The sequence below is a fragment of the Trachemys scripta genome, chromosome 7 (assembly GCF_013100865.1).
Source record: "Trachemys scripta elegans isolate TJP31775 chromosome 7, CAS_Tse_1.0, whole genome shotgun sequence".
NCBI classification, from domain to species: Eukaryota; Metazoa; Chordata; order Testudines; family Emydidae; genus Trachemys; species Trachemys scripta.
Window position 1 is genome coordinate 64,955,762 of NC_048304.1, and position 16,852 is coordinate 64,972,613.

The window sequence follows — 16,852 nt, forward strand, 5'->3', positions numbered from 1 at the left end:
CAGTAAAATTCCAATCAATATCTTCTGGAATTTATAAACTGAGGAAATAACCTTTTATTTACTCTGATTATTTCAGTCTCATTTAAAGGATGCTTTAACTTGTTTGTGCTGAGGGGGTTTTCTTTAACAAATTTAATGGATATGTCCTATTAAACCATCTTACCATTCTCTTGTCAGTACAAGACCGTTCAATATGGGGAGTTTCAAGAGAACTTAAGGGATTTATTGGTTTGTGCTCTTACCTTCCTTAGGCACTTTAGACAAAGCCCTGAGATATAGGGAAATTTTCATGTCTGTTTTCAAACATCTCTATTTAGAGAACTCTGCCTCGGTTCTTGCCCCAAAGTTTCCCAGTGCCCCAGAGTCTCTGATTTTGCCTTTGTAGTAACATGTTTCCCACCCCAAATTTTTCCTTCCCCTTCTGCAGCTCCTTGTTGCCATATTGAAGGGCAGATAAATGACTATATCTCACAGAGACTCCCATGCTATGGTTCACATCAGCAACAAGGGATAAGGAAAGCTTCTTGACACTTCACTCAGGCTTTCTCACTAGGATCCTGTTCTCATTCAAGTCAATGGAAAAACTCCCTTTAAGTGGAATAGGGCAAGATCAAACTCTATGACTCCAGGGCGCGCTCAGGCTGAGCTGCAACACTTTTGGGATGTAGGACTTAATAATTTTTTTCTTAATCATGTGTGGATAATATGTGTTTTTCATAAACGTATATTAGCCAAGTGTAAGCTTCTGTACATGTTTATATAATACATATAGGCTTGTTGTTTTATGTACATATACATATGTTGAACATATATTCAACTTGCATGTACTTTTATACAATTGCCAAGTAGCATCTGAAATATTAGAAATTGTTTTTCTCTAAACAAAATGTATTTCTTAAACTATTTTTTTAAAAAACTTACAGGATCTTCGGTCCTTCTCAGTTGTTATTTTATTTGTAAGCTAGCAGCCCCATCTGCTGGCTGTACTGAGTTTCAAGCCTCTCTGTGGTTTTACTCCCCAGCTATTCTAGGATCTATGCATAAATATATAGCAGTATTTCTCAGTTGCTGTTATACATAGAAATTTTATTATCAGAAGACAGATTTCTAGCACATTGGTTGCAGTTTAATAACACTCCATTACCTGAAGTATGACTTTCATAAGCAGTGAATGTTAATTGTTGACAGACCAATTCTAATACGTAAAACACCATAAGTCATTGAGTAAACATCCAAATAAATCAAAAGGAATGATTAAGTTGCCATCAATAGCTTATTATATATGTTGACTTGATCGGTTACAGAAATAAAGTTAAATACAGTTCACAACATGAAGAAATCAGTAAAATATACCGCTAAGAAAGAGCACTCTCTTTATTAGTGATTCCAGTGATATATTTTACAGACTTCAGTATTATGAAGTTATGTTGTCTTCTAAACAAACACACCTAAAATAGAAGCGTCATTTAGTAAATTTACTAATATAATGAAGACCCAAGATACACATAACTAAGATTAAATCTATAAAATCATAGTAAAAAAATGGCAATCACGAAGTAGAGCTGGAACATAATTCACTGCTATGGAGTATTAGAGAAGTTCTGCATGTCATTTTTAGGTAAACGATGGCAAAAGAGAGGAGGCAAAGTAACACAATAATAATAAGAAATGGATATGTGATAGCTAACTCCGATTATAGCTGCAAAAGCAACTGCACAACGAATTAATGCTAAAACATCTGCCAAAGCAGACAGTAGTTTGGCTACAATTGATTGTTGCGGGGGAGCAAAGGCTCACAATTTCTTAAGAGTGGAAAATAAAGTGTAAGCTAAGAAATCTAGTGGTGATAACTAATGACAACGTTACTTACAATGGTGATTTGATCTCTAACAGAAAAAGTACTCTAAAGGATGGATGTGTGTAGCAGGGATCATATTTTTCTTACAAAAACAAAGCAGAATCAAGATGCCTCTGTGAAATAACAAATTACTGTTATACATTCCCACTGATTAGATCTCTAACAAAAATATTACACTGATAACACTCAAGTACCTACAGAGGGTAGGACCAGACTACTTAGTGTTGTTACATGAAGGAAATGGATGTCATTTCACATATATCTAATGGGAAGCTAACCATAATTTTATAATATGGAGATTACATCTCTCTATGGCAAACAGCAAAAAACAATATAATACTGAAACCACTGCCAAAGTACAGTATTAGAATGGATTATTATTTTTTCTTTTGTTATTGCAGTTATGCAAGGAACTCAGACCTGCTTATTCGACTGGCCATGGGCACGAGTGAGACTATCTGGCCAAGTCATGTCTCTTCAAAAGGAGCAGATTCAGGAAGGAAAGTTCATTAAAAATCTGTGTTACATGGAAAAGAGTTTGGTTTTATTAATCAAGTTGGGGTGAAAGTTTGGCCAAGAGCATCAGGAATTGAAGGAGACAAGGTGGTAATATGGCCAACCTGAAAACAAGGCATTGAAAGAGTGGGAGAGGAAAGGGGCGGTGTGTGTGTGTGGAATTGTGGCAGGGCACAGGATTGCCATGGAACTGAATTAGCAGCTCAGGCTGTCTAGACAGATCCTAAGAGAACACTTCAGTTCTCAGTGTTACAGCTGCTAGAAAAGGCCCATATGGTCTGTAAGCACTGAGAGTTAGGTATCTGAGTATTCAAACTTAGAAACGCTCATTTGCAGAGCAGGCAGCACGAGATGGGGAAAAGACGACTGACCAGACCAACACAACAGAAGTCTATTAGGAAACCATATAAGATCTTTGGCCACTACATAGGTCCTGATCTTGCTCCCGCTGAAGTGAATGGGAATTTTGCTACTTATTTCAGTGGGATCAGGAGGTCAACAGGAAGAAGCAGCTGTTTCCAACACAAAGAAAGGAACTATGCTAGCTTTAATGAGATTTGTGGGTAGGGTTCCTCCCTAAAAGTAATCTATAGGAAGTGCAAACGCCACAGGATGCCAATAGGTTTAGAGTGTTGCTGCCAGATGTTTTGAGAGTGAGATTCCGAAAGTATCCAGAAATCCAGCTCTCAAGGGACACTGACAGCTGTCAAGAAAGTCATCTTCCAAGAGCATGTTGCTTGGAGTTCTAGCTCTGCAGTATTTATTTGCTCCTGTTAGAGGAGGTGGAAGAGGGCAGATCAAAGAATCGTGTGCTGAAGACAGGTGAAAGCTATTTTATATACTTATAGACTTTATAATTCCTTGTGGGAAGAACCTTAAGGATATCAATATTCTCTGAGGGATATGTGGGACCTTGGAGCGGGCTGCATAAGCCTAAAGGTTCTGCTTAAGCATTTCCTCAAGAAATGCCTAAGACTAGAGATGTATTGACTCAAAACCAGTTGCTGACCTATTTGGGAGGAGGAGAGTGCTTGGTGCAACTGTGGGTGAGTGAACTGCGGTATCAAAAGGAATCAAGCCATCAATCAAAATAAGCTTTAGATCTTGATCTGGTCCTAGAGATGGAAACACTAGAAATCCAGAATCCAATGACTGAATATTTAATCTTCACCCCACTGGGAGAGAATGTACTTGGGATTACAACTGGAAAAGTCATGATAGTACCCCCTAGCAAGACAAATCTGAAGGTGTGATACCACTATAATGAGTGGAATGACTTAATATGCTGTTTATCTACACCACAGGCAGGGATCCGCAACCACAGCAAAGGTGACAATTTATCGCCATGCTATCCGGGCTTGAAATTGGTATGCTTCATCTCTTCAGTGATGGTTCTACTGGACTGAAAAGCCAAAATACAGGGGGAGAAGAAGAGGGCAGTATGGGGTGGTGATAACTGGAAGCACTCACGGAGTAAAAATAATTGAGTACCAAAGAAGATACTGTAATAAAGACCGTGTGTGTGTGGAGGGCGGGGGAAGTGGGGAGATCTTATGCAAGAATTAAAATGATATCCTCTTAAGGAAAGCAGCAAATTTATGTTTAGCCCAGCTAAGGGAATACTAAGGATTGCAGGTGTATTTTAGATCAGGGACAGTAAATCATGGATGCACAGGACTGATAAATACATCAAAAACATGCTGAAGGGGCCAGTGCCAGTTAGTCATAAGAATAACAATATTTCATCATATAAAATGTCACAGTGATAGCAGATAAAGAAATATGGAATCATATAAGACCAAGAAAATCCATTTTAGATCTTGGGCTTGATTCACCTTTGCCCTCCACCTTTTGTAGTCATTTACACCAGTTCAAAGCAGTGTAAGTGGTTTGCCACACAAAGTGCACGGCAATGGTGAATTGCCAGGAAGGGTATTGTAGAGTAGATGTGATTAGACTAGTCTATTCTATGTAAATTCTTATATTGCGCTTATCAACTTTGTTTTTGTCCCCAGGGAGAGAATTTTTTCCCGAATAGCGGAAAACTTGTTGATTCGCTCTCTCTTTACAGTCAAAGTGAGAAGACATTAAGTGCAGGGCCAGACAAAGATAGCAAACAAAGATAGCATTTGATACCAAAGAGGCAATCTTTGGATTTTATAATACAGAAGGAATCACTGTTTTTTTGCTAGCAGATATTAAAGTAAATGTGTACACAGTACATAGATTCCAATGGTATTATACCAGTGTCAATAAAAACAATTAGGGGAGAAATAAATTTACCAATAATGTATAGGTTTGTGCAAGTGAATTTGAATGTTACTTACAGATGGGAGGTACCCATCCCTTTTAATGTAGCAGTGCATTTATTCTTTGCTAAAATAATCTTAGTTTTAGTAGTCCATGAGGATTTAACAGCTAGGTTGATATTTTACTTGATTTCTAAGTTGTGATTCACATGTCACAGCTACAATCATTATCAAAAGTTTGAGGAAGTCGTCTCCTCAAATACATATTATTCAAGGAAGAGGCTAATTATAAAAGGAACTGAAAGAAGAAATAAATGACAAATGCTAATCTGTTCTGTAAATGGTTTGCTAAAAACAGTGCAAGACCAATGATCTCATGGTATATTAACAGGAGATAACATTTGCTTCTGGTTGCCATTGTTTCCTCTAGCAGCATAGCTACCGTAATGCAAAATGCCTCTCCATATTGTACCTACTATGTCAGACGACAAACATCACCACTGGAGTTTAGAGAATAAAGATAATGCCATGCACATTGCAATGCAAATGGTGATACATTTAATGCAAACAAAATCTTTTGGACAAGAACAAACAAAGGAAATTGCATGACAAAGCTCAGAAAAGCTATAAGGTTTTCTAAGATTTCTGGTGGCAGTTCTTTCACAGGAAAGATGTTCTGTATTTCAATTAGAGTTGAAAAAGGGACTAAAAACTACAGCTGATTTTTGAGCTATTTTCTTCAGAGATCTATACTTCTAATTCCAGTGGTGGTATGTGTTTGACACAGTCAGTACAATATAAAGAGGCATTTTGCATTATCAATAATAGATACATTAGCAAATACATGCATGTTTGTTTATTACTCTGATTTAGATGGCTTCCCTCATAGTTCGTTATACTGCACCATCTTCCATTCTGTACTGGATTTTGATCATAACACATTGCACTTCAAGCACAATTTGGAAGACTCAAGGCCAAGAGATGTGTTTTCCTATATATTTGATTGAAAACATTCTGAATCTATGCAAATAAGTTATTAAAATCTTTCCTAAGAGTAGGAAAATACTCAACCAATGACAGCTCCATCATGTGAAAAAGTATTATAATATATTAGGAATGCAGTCATTCTAGATTATGTGTTCAATTGAATTTGGAGACAATTTGAAAGGAGGGCAAGATCACACTATCAAGTGTCTCTGTGACCAGCATAAGGTTTTATGGAATAGTTTTCCACTGATTTTGGTCCAATATTAACCTAAGACCATGCCCAATCACATCACAACAAATTAGTTTCAGACACAAAATGGTAATCAAGTTGGGGGCCTATCCTGAAAGTGGAACTAAGAACTTCCCATCACTGATGTGCTTCTCAATCCTGCAGCTGTTTCTAAAAGCTTCCTCCCAAAGGCACATTTAGAACTAAATTAAATGCAACTTTGACTTAATTAACATTATAAATGATAATGAATACAGTGTGGATTCATAAGAGACATTTACATTGTGTTGTAAAACTGATAAAAATTTAATAACTCTTTGTTAATAAGTTATGTCTCTTTAGACCCATAAAGCCTAAGGCATTCAATGCTCTAGTCTAGGGTCTAAGCTAGGTTCCTAATGCAGGTGGAACAAGGAGGCAGAAGACTGACTTGACATTTGCTCTAAGCCTGCTCTGGATCAAGCCTCTGCTTGTTCATAAGTACTTTATTTCATATAGTAAAGGTCAGAATTTGGGCTCAAGGCAGGGCTATGACAGAAATGCTCAAGTGGAAACCGAGCTGGCCCTGGCATCTGTCGCTTGAGATAGCTCAGAAGCAGGAGAGACGGAGAGCTAACTGGCTAGCATCTGTCCTACACCAAGGAGGTAACAGGAAGAATCTGCTGCCTGGTGGTAAGAAACTGTCAGGGTGAGTTTCATGACAACCAGCCACACTCAGGACATAAAAATGCAAACATAATTTCCATGTCACCTTGCATAAGGTCCTCTGCTAAACTCACTCCACAGGATGCAGACAGCATCTTTCCTAGCTTGTCCCCATCAAGGCAAGCCCCTCACTAGTCACTTTCCTGTGACCCTGGTAAGAAACACTACCCAATGGAAAGGCCTAAAGGAATTAAAAAAGACTTCTTGGTCTCTTTTCCCCCCTCTCAACTCTTCAAAAAAGATTTGCTGCTAAACTTAGCAGTGCCTGAGTCCTGTGTTGAAGCTACTGTATGTATTTCTTTGCTGCACAGACATCATGAGTCAGGCAGAGCACCCTCACACCAGCCCACTGGTAAACACTGCGCCACAAAACTCATTTGAAAAGGCATCTGTTTCATTATTCATATATTCTGGTCATGTAGAACAACTAGTCAGGTTGTCTTGCTTTTACTATTCTACTGGTTGACAAGGAACAGCTGGGTTGTTGTTTTTTTCTGCTCCTGAATTTCTACAAATCACTATTAATCTATATCCTCATATTATCCTCAAATTAATGGAAAGCCAAATCATTTAGCATTGCTCAGGTTTAAATTAAAATATGCACCTATAAAAAGGATTCATTTTTCATCTTTATGAGAATCCAACACTGATTGTGTACTGGAAGTCAGATATTTGAAAAACATTGTTTCATCTTACTTTTTTGTCTTGTAATTAGTCTAAAATAACAAGTAATATTTAAACTATTGGTAAATATCCTTTATGCTGGATGAGAGCAAGGTGTGGTGAGAGAGCTAAACTCTATGTTGCTAAACTTTAGAGACAGCACACTATATGATTTTAAACATCTAATTCTTTTTTTATCTGAACATATGCACCACGTGCGCACGCGCACACACACACACACACACACACACTGCACAGAGTGTGCAAGGAACAAAGATCACACTGGTACAAGATTTAGTTCATACAGTATGTATCCAGGATTGGTCCAGTAATGGAAAAAACACTGCTAGACTGAGGGACCAGTGATAATTTTAAGGTCAGCTAACTCATGAACTAGAAATGAATGCTCTAGGCCACACAAATGCTGAGCTTCTTGTACATGTGCATCAACAGACTCGCTCACACGTACTCTTTCACATCCCTCTTTCAAACATGCACACATATGGACAGCAACTATTTGCTCTTAAAAGAGGGACAAAAACTTCAGAGCAGCAGTGTCTTCTCCCTTTTGCACTCTCTCTTATAAACAAATCCACACAATATAGAGTATACAGGGCTGGAATTATTTTCCCTTCTGTTCACTGATACTAAATAATTCTTTACAACCACTGGTTTTGTCTGAAAGCATTCACACTGCTCTGCCAAAACATTCCTAACCTTGAGGAAGCAGACCTTACACAATCACTTCATTCTGAGCACCATCCTGCTTTTACTTCCTACTTTAATTCTGGTAAGACTTTTGCATTGAATATCTCATATTTCCAACATTTCAGAGTATGTAGATTCAAGATTTTAGCTCCAGCTTTTGTTTTCAGTGGCCACTAAAATCTTGTGAATGAAGAGGGACAGAAGATGGCAGACTGATTGCTATGATTCTAAAGTCCAAAGCCTCATTATCATCGCAGAGGACCGGTATACCATTCCAAGCACTGGACCAGTGACCAGAAAGAAAATATTTCAACGTGTGCAGGAAGGAAATATACTGAGGCAGTGGTGGAAGGATTACGCAAAAGTAAGTGCAAATGTCTAGCATGTGATAGAGGTGCAGACAACTAGGTTCAGAGAACTGGTTCAGAGAAATCATTGTTCCAACATTCAGCTCTGGAATGATGGTTAAAACTCTATCAGTCGGGGCAGCTTCAGGCAGTACTGCATGACAGCCTACAAAAATATACAAATGGAGCTAGGGGGAAAATCATCCCACCCCCCAAAAAAACCCTTAAGCATAAAACCAAAGAGTAATTATGGGGTTCTTATTTGTCTGAAATATACATCTCATGGAAACTGGTTTTGTGGTTTGCAAGAACTCCAGGGGCCTGGGACTACTATCAAAAATGCCCTGCCTCCAGCACCTACAAACTCAGGGGCCACAGTGAGGAGCATAGTATAAGAACCTACATAGAACAGAACAGCACTGGGACCTACATAGGTATTTTCCCTTTGTGTCATTTCTTTCCATTGTCTTGTTTTGCATACTTAAAAGGGCATTTAGGTGACATCAGCTTTGTTGACAGTAGCTTAGTCTGTGCATAGAGCTAATGAAAATAAATTGGTTTTGTTTATTATCCAGTAGCACTAACGATTACATTTAAGATGCTGTGTTGTATGGTGCCTTGATTTTTATTGTGCTGGACTTTTTACCATAACTATGTTATTTAAAATTGATTATTTCCTTGGTAAAATTGAATGCTTATTATAACATACATAAATATGTTTTAAAATTATTTCTAGGATTTTTGAAGAAGATGCATACAATCCTGTAGATTTATCTAGGGGAAACATCACACACATTTTGGCCCTCAGTTACACAAGAATAGATCCAGAGTAACTCTATCAATTTCAAAAGTAACTGAAGGAAAAATTTGTCCCATTGGAGGAAGGAATAATTTTTTTGGAAATAGCTTTATGTAAGTCAATTTCCTCCCCACAGAGTGGTTCACTGGTTACTTCACAAATGTTGGATATTCGTGACAAACACTGCATGATTTGTCTTCTCTCTGGGTTTGAATTAATAAGCTTTTTATTGTGTCACTATGCCCTCATTTTAATTGTCCTTTTATATTAGTCTCATTAAAGGAATGTCAGGATAGAACAAGCTAACACTAACATTCTCCAACACAGAGAGGTTGGGTCATTTCATAAAACCGAGTTAGAAAAACATACCCATCTTATCATAATTACTTGCTCAACACCTAACAAGCATATTCTGGGGGATCTAAATCAAATCCATCTTTCCTCCCTCAACAGATCCCATCAATTTTCCCCCTCAACCTCTCCTTTCCCAATACACTGATGGCATATAGTCTGCTTTTTGTGCAATACAGAGACGAGACAGCATGAGCAGAGAGAGGGTCACTGGGCCAGGTGGAGGGGAAAGGTGTCTATGGGGTAACAATAATAATAATACTAGTATCCCCAACAGCACATGCACCTCTATCCCTTCCGTGGCTGTAGTGAAGCTCACACAGCTGGGGAAGGAGTCTGGAGAACAGCATAGTATCTGGCATATTCCCTTTCAGAGCAGTGTAAGTTACATGAAATCTGGATCATAAGTTATGGCTGCCTTGAGCAGCACTAACTCCTCAGACCATAGCTTTTCCATGCTACAGAGGGGGTATACATTAGTGTCTAGCAAGAGAATCCATTGCCATTATAGAATGAAATAACCATGCTACTACTGATGCATGCTCCATGTCACAGCAAGCATGGGCCAGCATGGCTCCTAGCCCTCCACAAGAGCAGGTATTTCTGTCCTTAGGCTGTTTCATGGATGAAATGGCAGCAGACTAGGAACTGTGGATTTTAGGCATCAAGTCCTGCCTTTTAACATGGAAAGCAGAGGATCTGGACCTCCGACAGCAGCCACTCCCACGCAATGATATGTGCACTCATTTAGAAGTCACTGAATCATTAATATTCCAAATAAGAGGAACAAAAAACTACGCCTCCTTCTTACTGCCCAGAGCTTTTAATCTAACTGGTCAGTTAGGAACCCAGGATTTCAAAGTTTAATAAGTTTGGTAAACCTAGGCAAAGCCATGCATCTTCTAACTATAACCCACTGGTCAATACGTGTTATGTGTTCCTCTTTGTGCCTGATCCACAGAAGATGTCAATCTGTTACAACCCCAGTTATAGAGCCTGGTTCTTTAGTTCAAGCTGTTGAGACCCATGCTTTCCTTTGTAGGTCCCCAATCCAGGATGGTAGCCAAGATTGCTGTGATCACACAAATATTTCTAAACATAGCCAGGTGCATGCTGAAGTGTATTTCCCGAGGAACGGAATTACACAGATATCAACCCACTTCCATTAATGCCTTTCCTTGAGCACCTGCAAGCCTAGATACCATGGAGATGGGCATGGTAAAATAACCTACACAGATTAGAGCTCAGTAGTAAACCTTTACTCTTGGACCATCGATTTCTGAGGAATATCAGTCATACTGTGATTTGGAGATAGTGAGATTGTCCTTAGGTTACCCTGTTCCTCTTCCATTTAGGACTTTGTACATAGTAACTAATTCTGTGAACATCACCCAATAATCTGTTCCATCAAGGAAGTGGTTTCTTCCTTCTGAATTAGTCCAGGTGCCACTCTTCACTTCAGTGTTGCTGCACCTCCAAACCAAGATTTGGAAGCAACGCTGAATTGCCGTATAGTGTTTCTACCTACAAAATGCAGCTAAAACACAAAAACAAACAAAAAACTGCTGCTCACCTTATATCTCCCTACATTTGCAAAAAAACACCTCTTTCCTTTTAGATGGTTCCCACCAATGCCAAAAGAGATTTTAGTGTATTTATAGCTAATCAAAATGTGATTTTCATAAACTGAAAGTTCAGTAAAATTCAGTCTAGTAGATAAACAGAGAAATAATCTCTTTCACTTACAGTGCAACATATACTGTAAACTCCATTTCCTCTACAGGGGCATACAATTAGCACACAAAACTCCTATGTACATCAATGAATATGTAACTTGATACAGCCATAAGCTTCTACTTAGCACCAGATTCCTATAAACACGGTTAATTCTCATAACCATTATTCACTGTTTGAAGACATGACAGACAATGGTCTCTGATTTTATTTACCTTGAAAATGGAAAGCCTGCTTTTAAAAATAAAATATAAATAAAATAAAATAAAAATGAAAAACACATTAAGCAATCTTAGAAGCACACCAGCTCAATAGGGGAACCATGACCAAAGCAAGCCCTGTAATAGTATAATGACCTTTAACGAGTGTCTTGGGAAACAATACAGTTCTAGCATAAAAGACAAAGGGCAAAACTCATCATGGCTCCACTGACACTAATTCAAAATGATTTTCTGAACAACTAAAGAATGTAAGAGAGGTAATCTGATCTACCAATCTGACCTCACTTTGATTCCAGGGCCCTGCTGCTGCCATTTCTAATTGTCAAACACTCTAAATTTCACATCTGCTCATATTTAATGAAAAGCCGACTCTCACCACCATTCTTTGAGTTAACTAGCTCTGTCAAGATGGGCATCATCTGACCCCTCTGCACAGCAAAGAAAACATGGTGATTTCTATTGAAGCCCTGCCAGTGGAATTTTGTGTGTGAGAGTGTGTGTGTGTATGTATATATACAAAAGAAAGGCCTATGCTGGTTTGTTAAGGGCTTGAATTGATATTGATTTTTCTTACTTATTATTAACGGTCATAGGTGAGTGGTCTCACATGGGGAAGAATGAGATCTCTTGATTTGATGGAGTGACGACGGGAGGGAAAAGGCCGATGAAACAGAGGATTCTAAAAATCCCTAAAGCTGTCAATATCCCTTAGATTTCAGAATGCAACATGGGTCTAACATGTTTCCAAAAGTGGTGCTGTTGAGGGCAATGATATCATACACAGGATGTTTTTGGTTGAATAGGCAATGAAATCAAAACCAGGGTTTTTCCCCTCTACAGCCTTAAGTGAACTGGAAAGCTACACTAACTCTTCAAATTAGGGTTTCTCTTTGCTTGCCAGATGATACTAATGGTAGAAATGTCACCCATTTGTAGGGGACGTATTCATTTAGTGCTGTCTGTTTGCTGTTAACAGCAATCCAAGGACTCAACCACATAATCTCTTTGCACGAGACTGCATTAATGTAAAAAATATTGTGTGCTGTGTTGCAGAGACTAAGAGATTATATAAGTAAATGTGTCTGCAGTAACTCTCGGTACTGGAAGATTCTTATTCACTGTTCTAAGCACAGGGAAGTTAGTTTTACTGTACACAGTAGTGACACAGGGTTCAATAAAGGGTGCAACCTCTTAGTATAGAGCAAAGGAGTTACTAGTGGAAATTGTCACCCATTGGAGATAATGCATTAGAGATGACTAACTGGAAAAAGAAGTGAGGTTTTTTACCCACGAAAGCTTATGCCCAAATAAATCTGTTAGTCTTTAAGGTGCCACCAGGCTCCTTGTTGTTTTTGTGGATACAGACTAACACGGCTACCCCCTGATACTTGGAAAAAAAAAGACACAACAGCTACGCTGCATAGTCCTTATGGCTGTATGTAGAGTACATACAGGTCACATCCCCCCAGCATGCGTATAAATAACAGTGTAGATGGTGAGACATTGCTTGGGTGAGTTGAGTAAAGACACGCCTAAAGCCTTAGGGTACACACCCTACACAGCTCTCTACATGCCCAAGCAACACCTCCCCCATCTATACTGCTATTTGAGCAGTGTAGTGTCCGGCTGCCTCCCTACTGCTCAAGTCTTTCCCCATTGCAGGGAAAGACTCTAGCAGTGGGGAAAGGCTCTGGCAGGGAGGTGGGAGGCGGTGGGGAACGGGGAGACAAAGGGGAAGGGCTCCAGTGGTACCTCACTGCCAGAGCCTTTCCCTGCCACAGGGAGCTGCTGGAGCCTTTCTCTGCTGCATCTCCCCAGCCAGAGCCTTTCATTGACATGTGTAGCTACACGCTGCAATGTGGACACAGCCTCTGTTTCACTGTGGAATGTAGCCCACATATCGCTGCCAGTGGTGCGCAGTATAGACATAGCCTCAGAGTGTTTATACCTACACCACTGGTACACAGAGAGGGTTTGCATCACCAAGAAACCCCACTAGATAAAACTTCAAATGACAAGGCTTTTACGATTATGTGCCAAGAGTCTGTCTCTCTGGATCAATGGATCACAGACCAAAATAGCTGGAGCTAAGACATTCAGCAGGTGTGACTAAACACTGTATTTATGTTGTATCAAAAAGCTACTGGATGCAACATCCACTAATCCCATTGTACTCAGCACTTGGTGGAGTTCCTGTGTGCCATGCCATACATCTCAGGTAATTGCTCTTCCTGATCAAAACTATGTCTTTTCTACCAGATACTCTGATTTTGCCCATCCATTTGGATAGGGAGAAAGAAAACAATCCCTGCCTGAGACATAGTTTTGCCTGTTATGGATATTTGAAGAGGGCGGCATTTATTGTCAACAATAATCTTCCTCGACTGCTTACAAATCACTGAAGGAACAGTTGTGCTCAGGCTCCCAGTAATGTAGTTAACAATCACTTGCATTGCTCCTCCCTCCTTGCTCTAGGTCTTCAGAAGAGCATTTGTGGTTTGTTCATGATAGGTGCTAATCACTGTCACCTGCTAGAGGTGCATTTTTAAAGAGTGACACGCTCCTCCTCTATTCAGGGGTACTTTGCGATGGACTACATGACAGGAGCTTGCGTCAGGGTAGACTCATTAAAGAGCAGCTTATGATGAAATAGCTCTAGACTGGGTACATCCATCTCTATTAAGCCTTCTGGGGTGTCCGTCTTGAATGAGGACTTCTTTCCTTACAGCAAATGAAGGGTTATAAAGAATAAGGCTAATGGGAAAAAAACAAAAACAACCCTAGCTTCAGCTACAAATTGTATCCTCTATTGGAGACTTCCACTGCCTACTGTATGCCATTCAACCACACTGCTATCATAACTGCCCACTGAATTTATAGGGTTTTTTTTAAAACCAGTTTGTAGTCACAGATTTAGACACAGACTCCCCCCCCCATTAATAAGGCATTTACTTTACTGTGTAATTAATGACAATTTATACTGTATGCATGAAATAAAAACAAAAACATCACCAAGCTGCACTATTAAGGTCCCACATGCTGCTGCAAAGACGCACTATTTAAGAAGCACATTAAGCAAATTAATGAATAAATTAAATGTTGGTATTAAAAAACCCCAAACCAGATCATATATAAATATAGAGCTATATTAAAACTAATTCTGAAAAAAAGCATCAGCCCAGTAAAACTCACAGAACTACAATGTACGACACAAGACAGGGATGATACCACAGACACCACAGACATGGAACAGCATGTGTTGGTGTTAAAACTTACAGGCACGTAAACTGGTGGAGCAATCATTAACAGAGACAGAAGAAAGTGGGAAGGCTCTCTCAAGGGTGTCCATGTTACTATGTACACTGCCTGACATGCAAGAGCAGTCACGCTCAGAGCGTCCGCAATCAAAACAACATGCCAGTTTCATTCTCTTGTAGATGGACATCTTGGCTATAACCATATGTTGGATGGGAGGAGAGGAAGAGCAGCAGGTTAATGGCAAGGTTATATATATATAACAAGGCAGCTGGAAGGTAACTTAAGGGATTTAATACAGGCCTTAGTTTATGTTTAACAGTCTTGACCCAGGAAAAAAAATGCAATGTGATTATTGATAACAGTTTGGCTGCACATCAAAAGTAGGGAAAAGATCAATTACTCTTTATATTCTCCCTAAGTCTTATAGGGTGACCACAGACATAGGGAAGAATTGCTAATTACAATCAGATTTTTGGATTAAAAAAGAACAAAAGTAAAAACAGAAAATCCTAACAACATTTTTTTCCCCTGGCACAATTAACACTGCTGGGCCAAAAAGAGAGAGAAAAATTTAAAGATGTTAATCAATCATATAATTTGGACCTACATTGCTTGTGGCAAACATCAAAGTTATTAAAAAAAAAAAACAGACAGAGAGCCTCTCAAAAGTGCTAATAATTTCTCTGTATTAAACAGTGCCTGAGAAGTTTCTTTGTTGCATTAAATTACATGTTATTGGAGAGTTACAAGACATCTTCACAAAACTTCCTGAAAGATTTAGTGACTTTACATTATGCCTTCAGGAACTGAAATTGACTCTCGACAGAATACCAAAATTTGTTCACATGAGAGATTCAGCTAATAATGGCAAATATGCTTGACATTAAAGTCATTTCACAAATAAGGCATCACCAAAAGCACACAGAACATTGGTCCATTGGAACATGCTGAACCAATCATCGGCATATTTTCTGCTCCAAGTGGAACTGTGATTGAACATCACAACTGTCTTCAGATGTCAATTCAGAAAGCAAATAAATAAATGCTTACTTAGAAACCAACTCAAAAAGATGTGCTAGCATCAGCAAAATCCATTTGTATCTTTTAAGCAATGGACCCAAAATGGTGATACTATCTTTGATGTGTATTTGCTATAAATGTAACATGTTTAATTTAAAAATTACTCAAAAGTATCATTGCCCAATTTTATCTTATTCACAATTTGAATCTGAAGATGAAAATAAATGCCACTTGAAAATAGTTTCAGATGTTGCACTGAACCATCATTGTTGGTAATGCCTTAGCATGAACTGGCTTAGTTATACCGCCACTTAAACAGAACATTGACAGCCAAAAGCAAACCTTCAAATATAAAAGTAGCCAAAAAATTAAAGTTTCTTTGGCCTGTAGCTTCCATTAGGAAGTCTTTTTTATGTTACAATGGTGGTGTTATTTAAATTATTTCCCCTCAGTTTTGCCATTTTTGAATGCTACAGTCACCAGGAAAAAGGGATTTATCTCTCTCAAATGGGTCAAGTCCTGTTCTAAGACCTTTGTGACTTGCCATACAGTATATTTGTCAAGCAAGGGTAACGTTATGATTGTGGAAAACAGGCATTGAGGGAGATGAATGAGTGATCTCTTCAGCAGTGACTCCATTCCTCTAAAACGTTAATTGCATTTCTAGTGGCATGTTCTTTTAGCATCTTAGTCAAGTTATCTTGCAGCTGTTCAGAAAGTCATCATGCAGCATCAGGCCCGTTCAGTGCATGGTACATCATTCCTCAGAGATTGGCTTTTAGTATAAAGGGTTTCACTGCAGCTTTTGATGCATACAAATTTAGACAACACAGAAAATTCAAAACAGCATTTGGTTCATCCACGTTTCCCTCTCCTAATTCTCCCCAGCATGTACTTTTAAAACTAAAAGTTGGGGACAAAGTAGGGGAGACATTTGCTCATAAACTGATTAGATGTTTCCATTACACCTCTTTTTATTTTATTATTTTGTTTTTCACTCTAATGATATGTGGAGTTCCATAGAAAAAACATAAAGGGTACTTGCCAGAAAGTAATACTAGGTGAGGGGGAAAAAAGATTAATTTTGGGTTTAAAATACAGCTGTTTTGAAGGATTTTTTCTAATCAAATGCTGTAGTGAAACACAGTATCTGAAAACTCTGTAATACTATGTTGTTGGTTAGTAACAGTCCCTGTTTTTCAGTTAC

The 16,852-nt window shown here is 38.7% G+C and overlaps 1 protein-coding gene across 24 annotated transcripts in view; it reads right to left on the minus strand.

Annotated features, from left to right (window-relative positions):
• KCNMA1 (potassium calcium-activated channel subfamily M alpha 1) overlaps positions 1 to 16,852 on the minus strand; it is an 871,895-nt gene that overhangs the window by 115,806 nt on the left and 739,237 nt on the right. For 9 of the 24 annotated variants that reach the window (XM_034777713.1, XM_034777712.1, XM_034777709.1 and 6 more), the window contains one exon: positions 14,644 to 14,817. The exons of the other annotated variants lie outside the window; for them this stretch is intronic. In XM_034777713.1, coding sequence (XP_034633604.1) covers positions 14,644 to 14,817 — 174 coding nt within the window. The remainder of the gene's footprint in view (positions 1 to 14,643; positions 14,818 to 16,852) is intronic. 24 annotated transcript variants of the gene reach the window in all.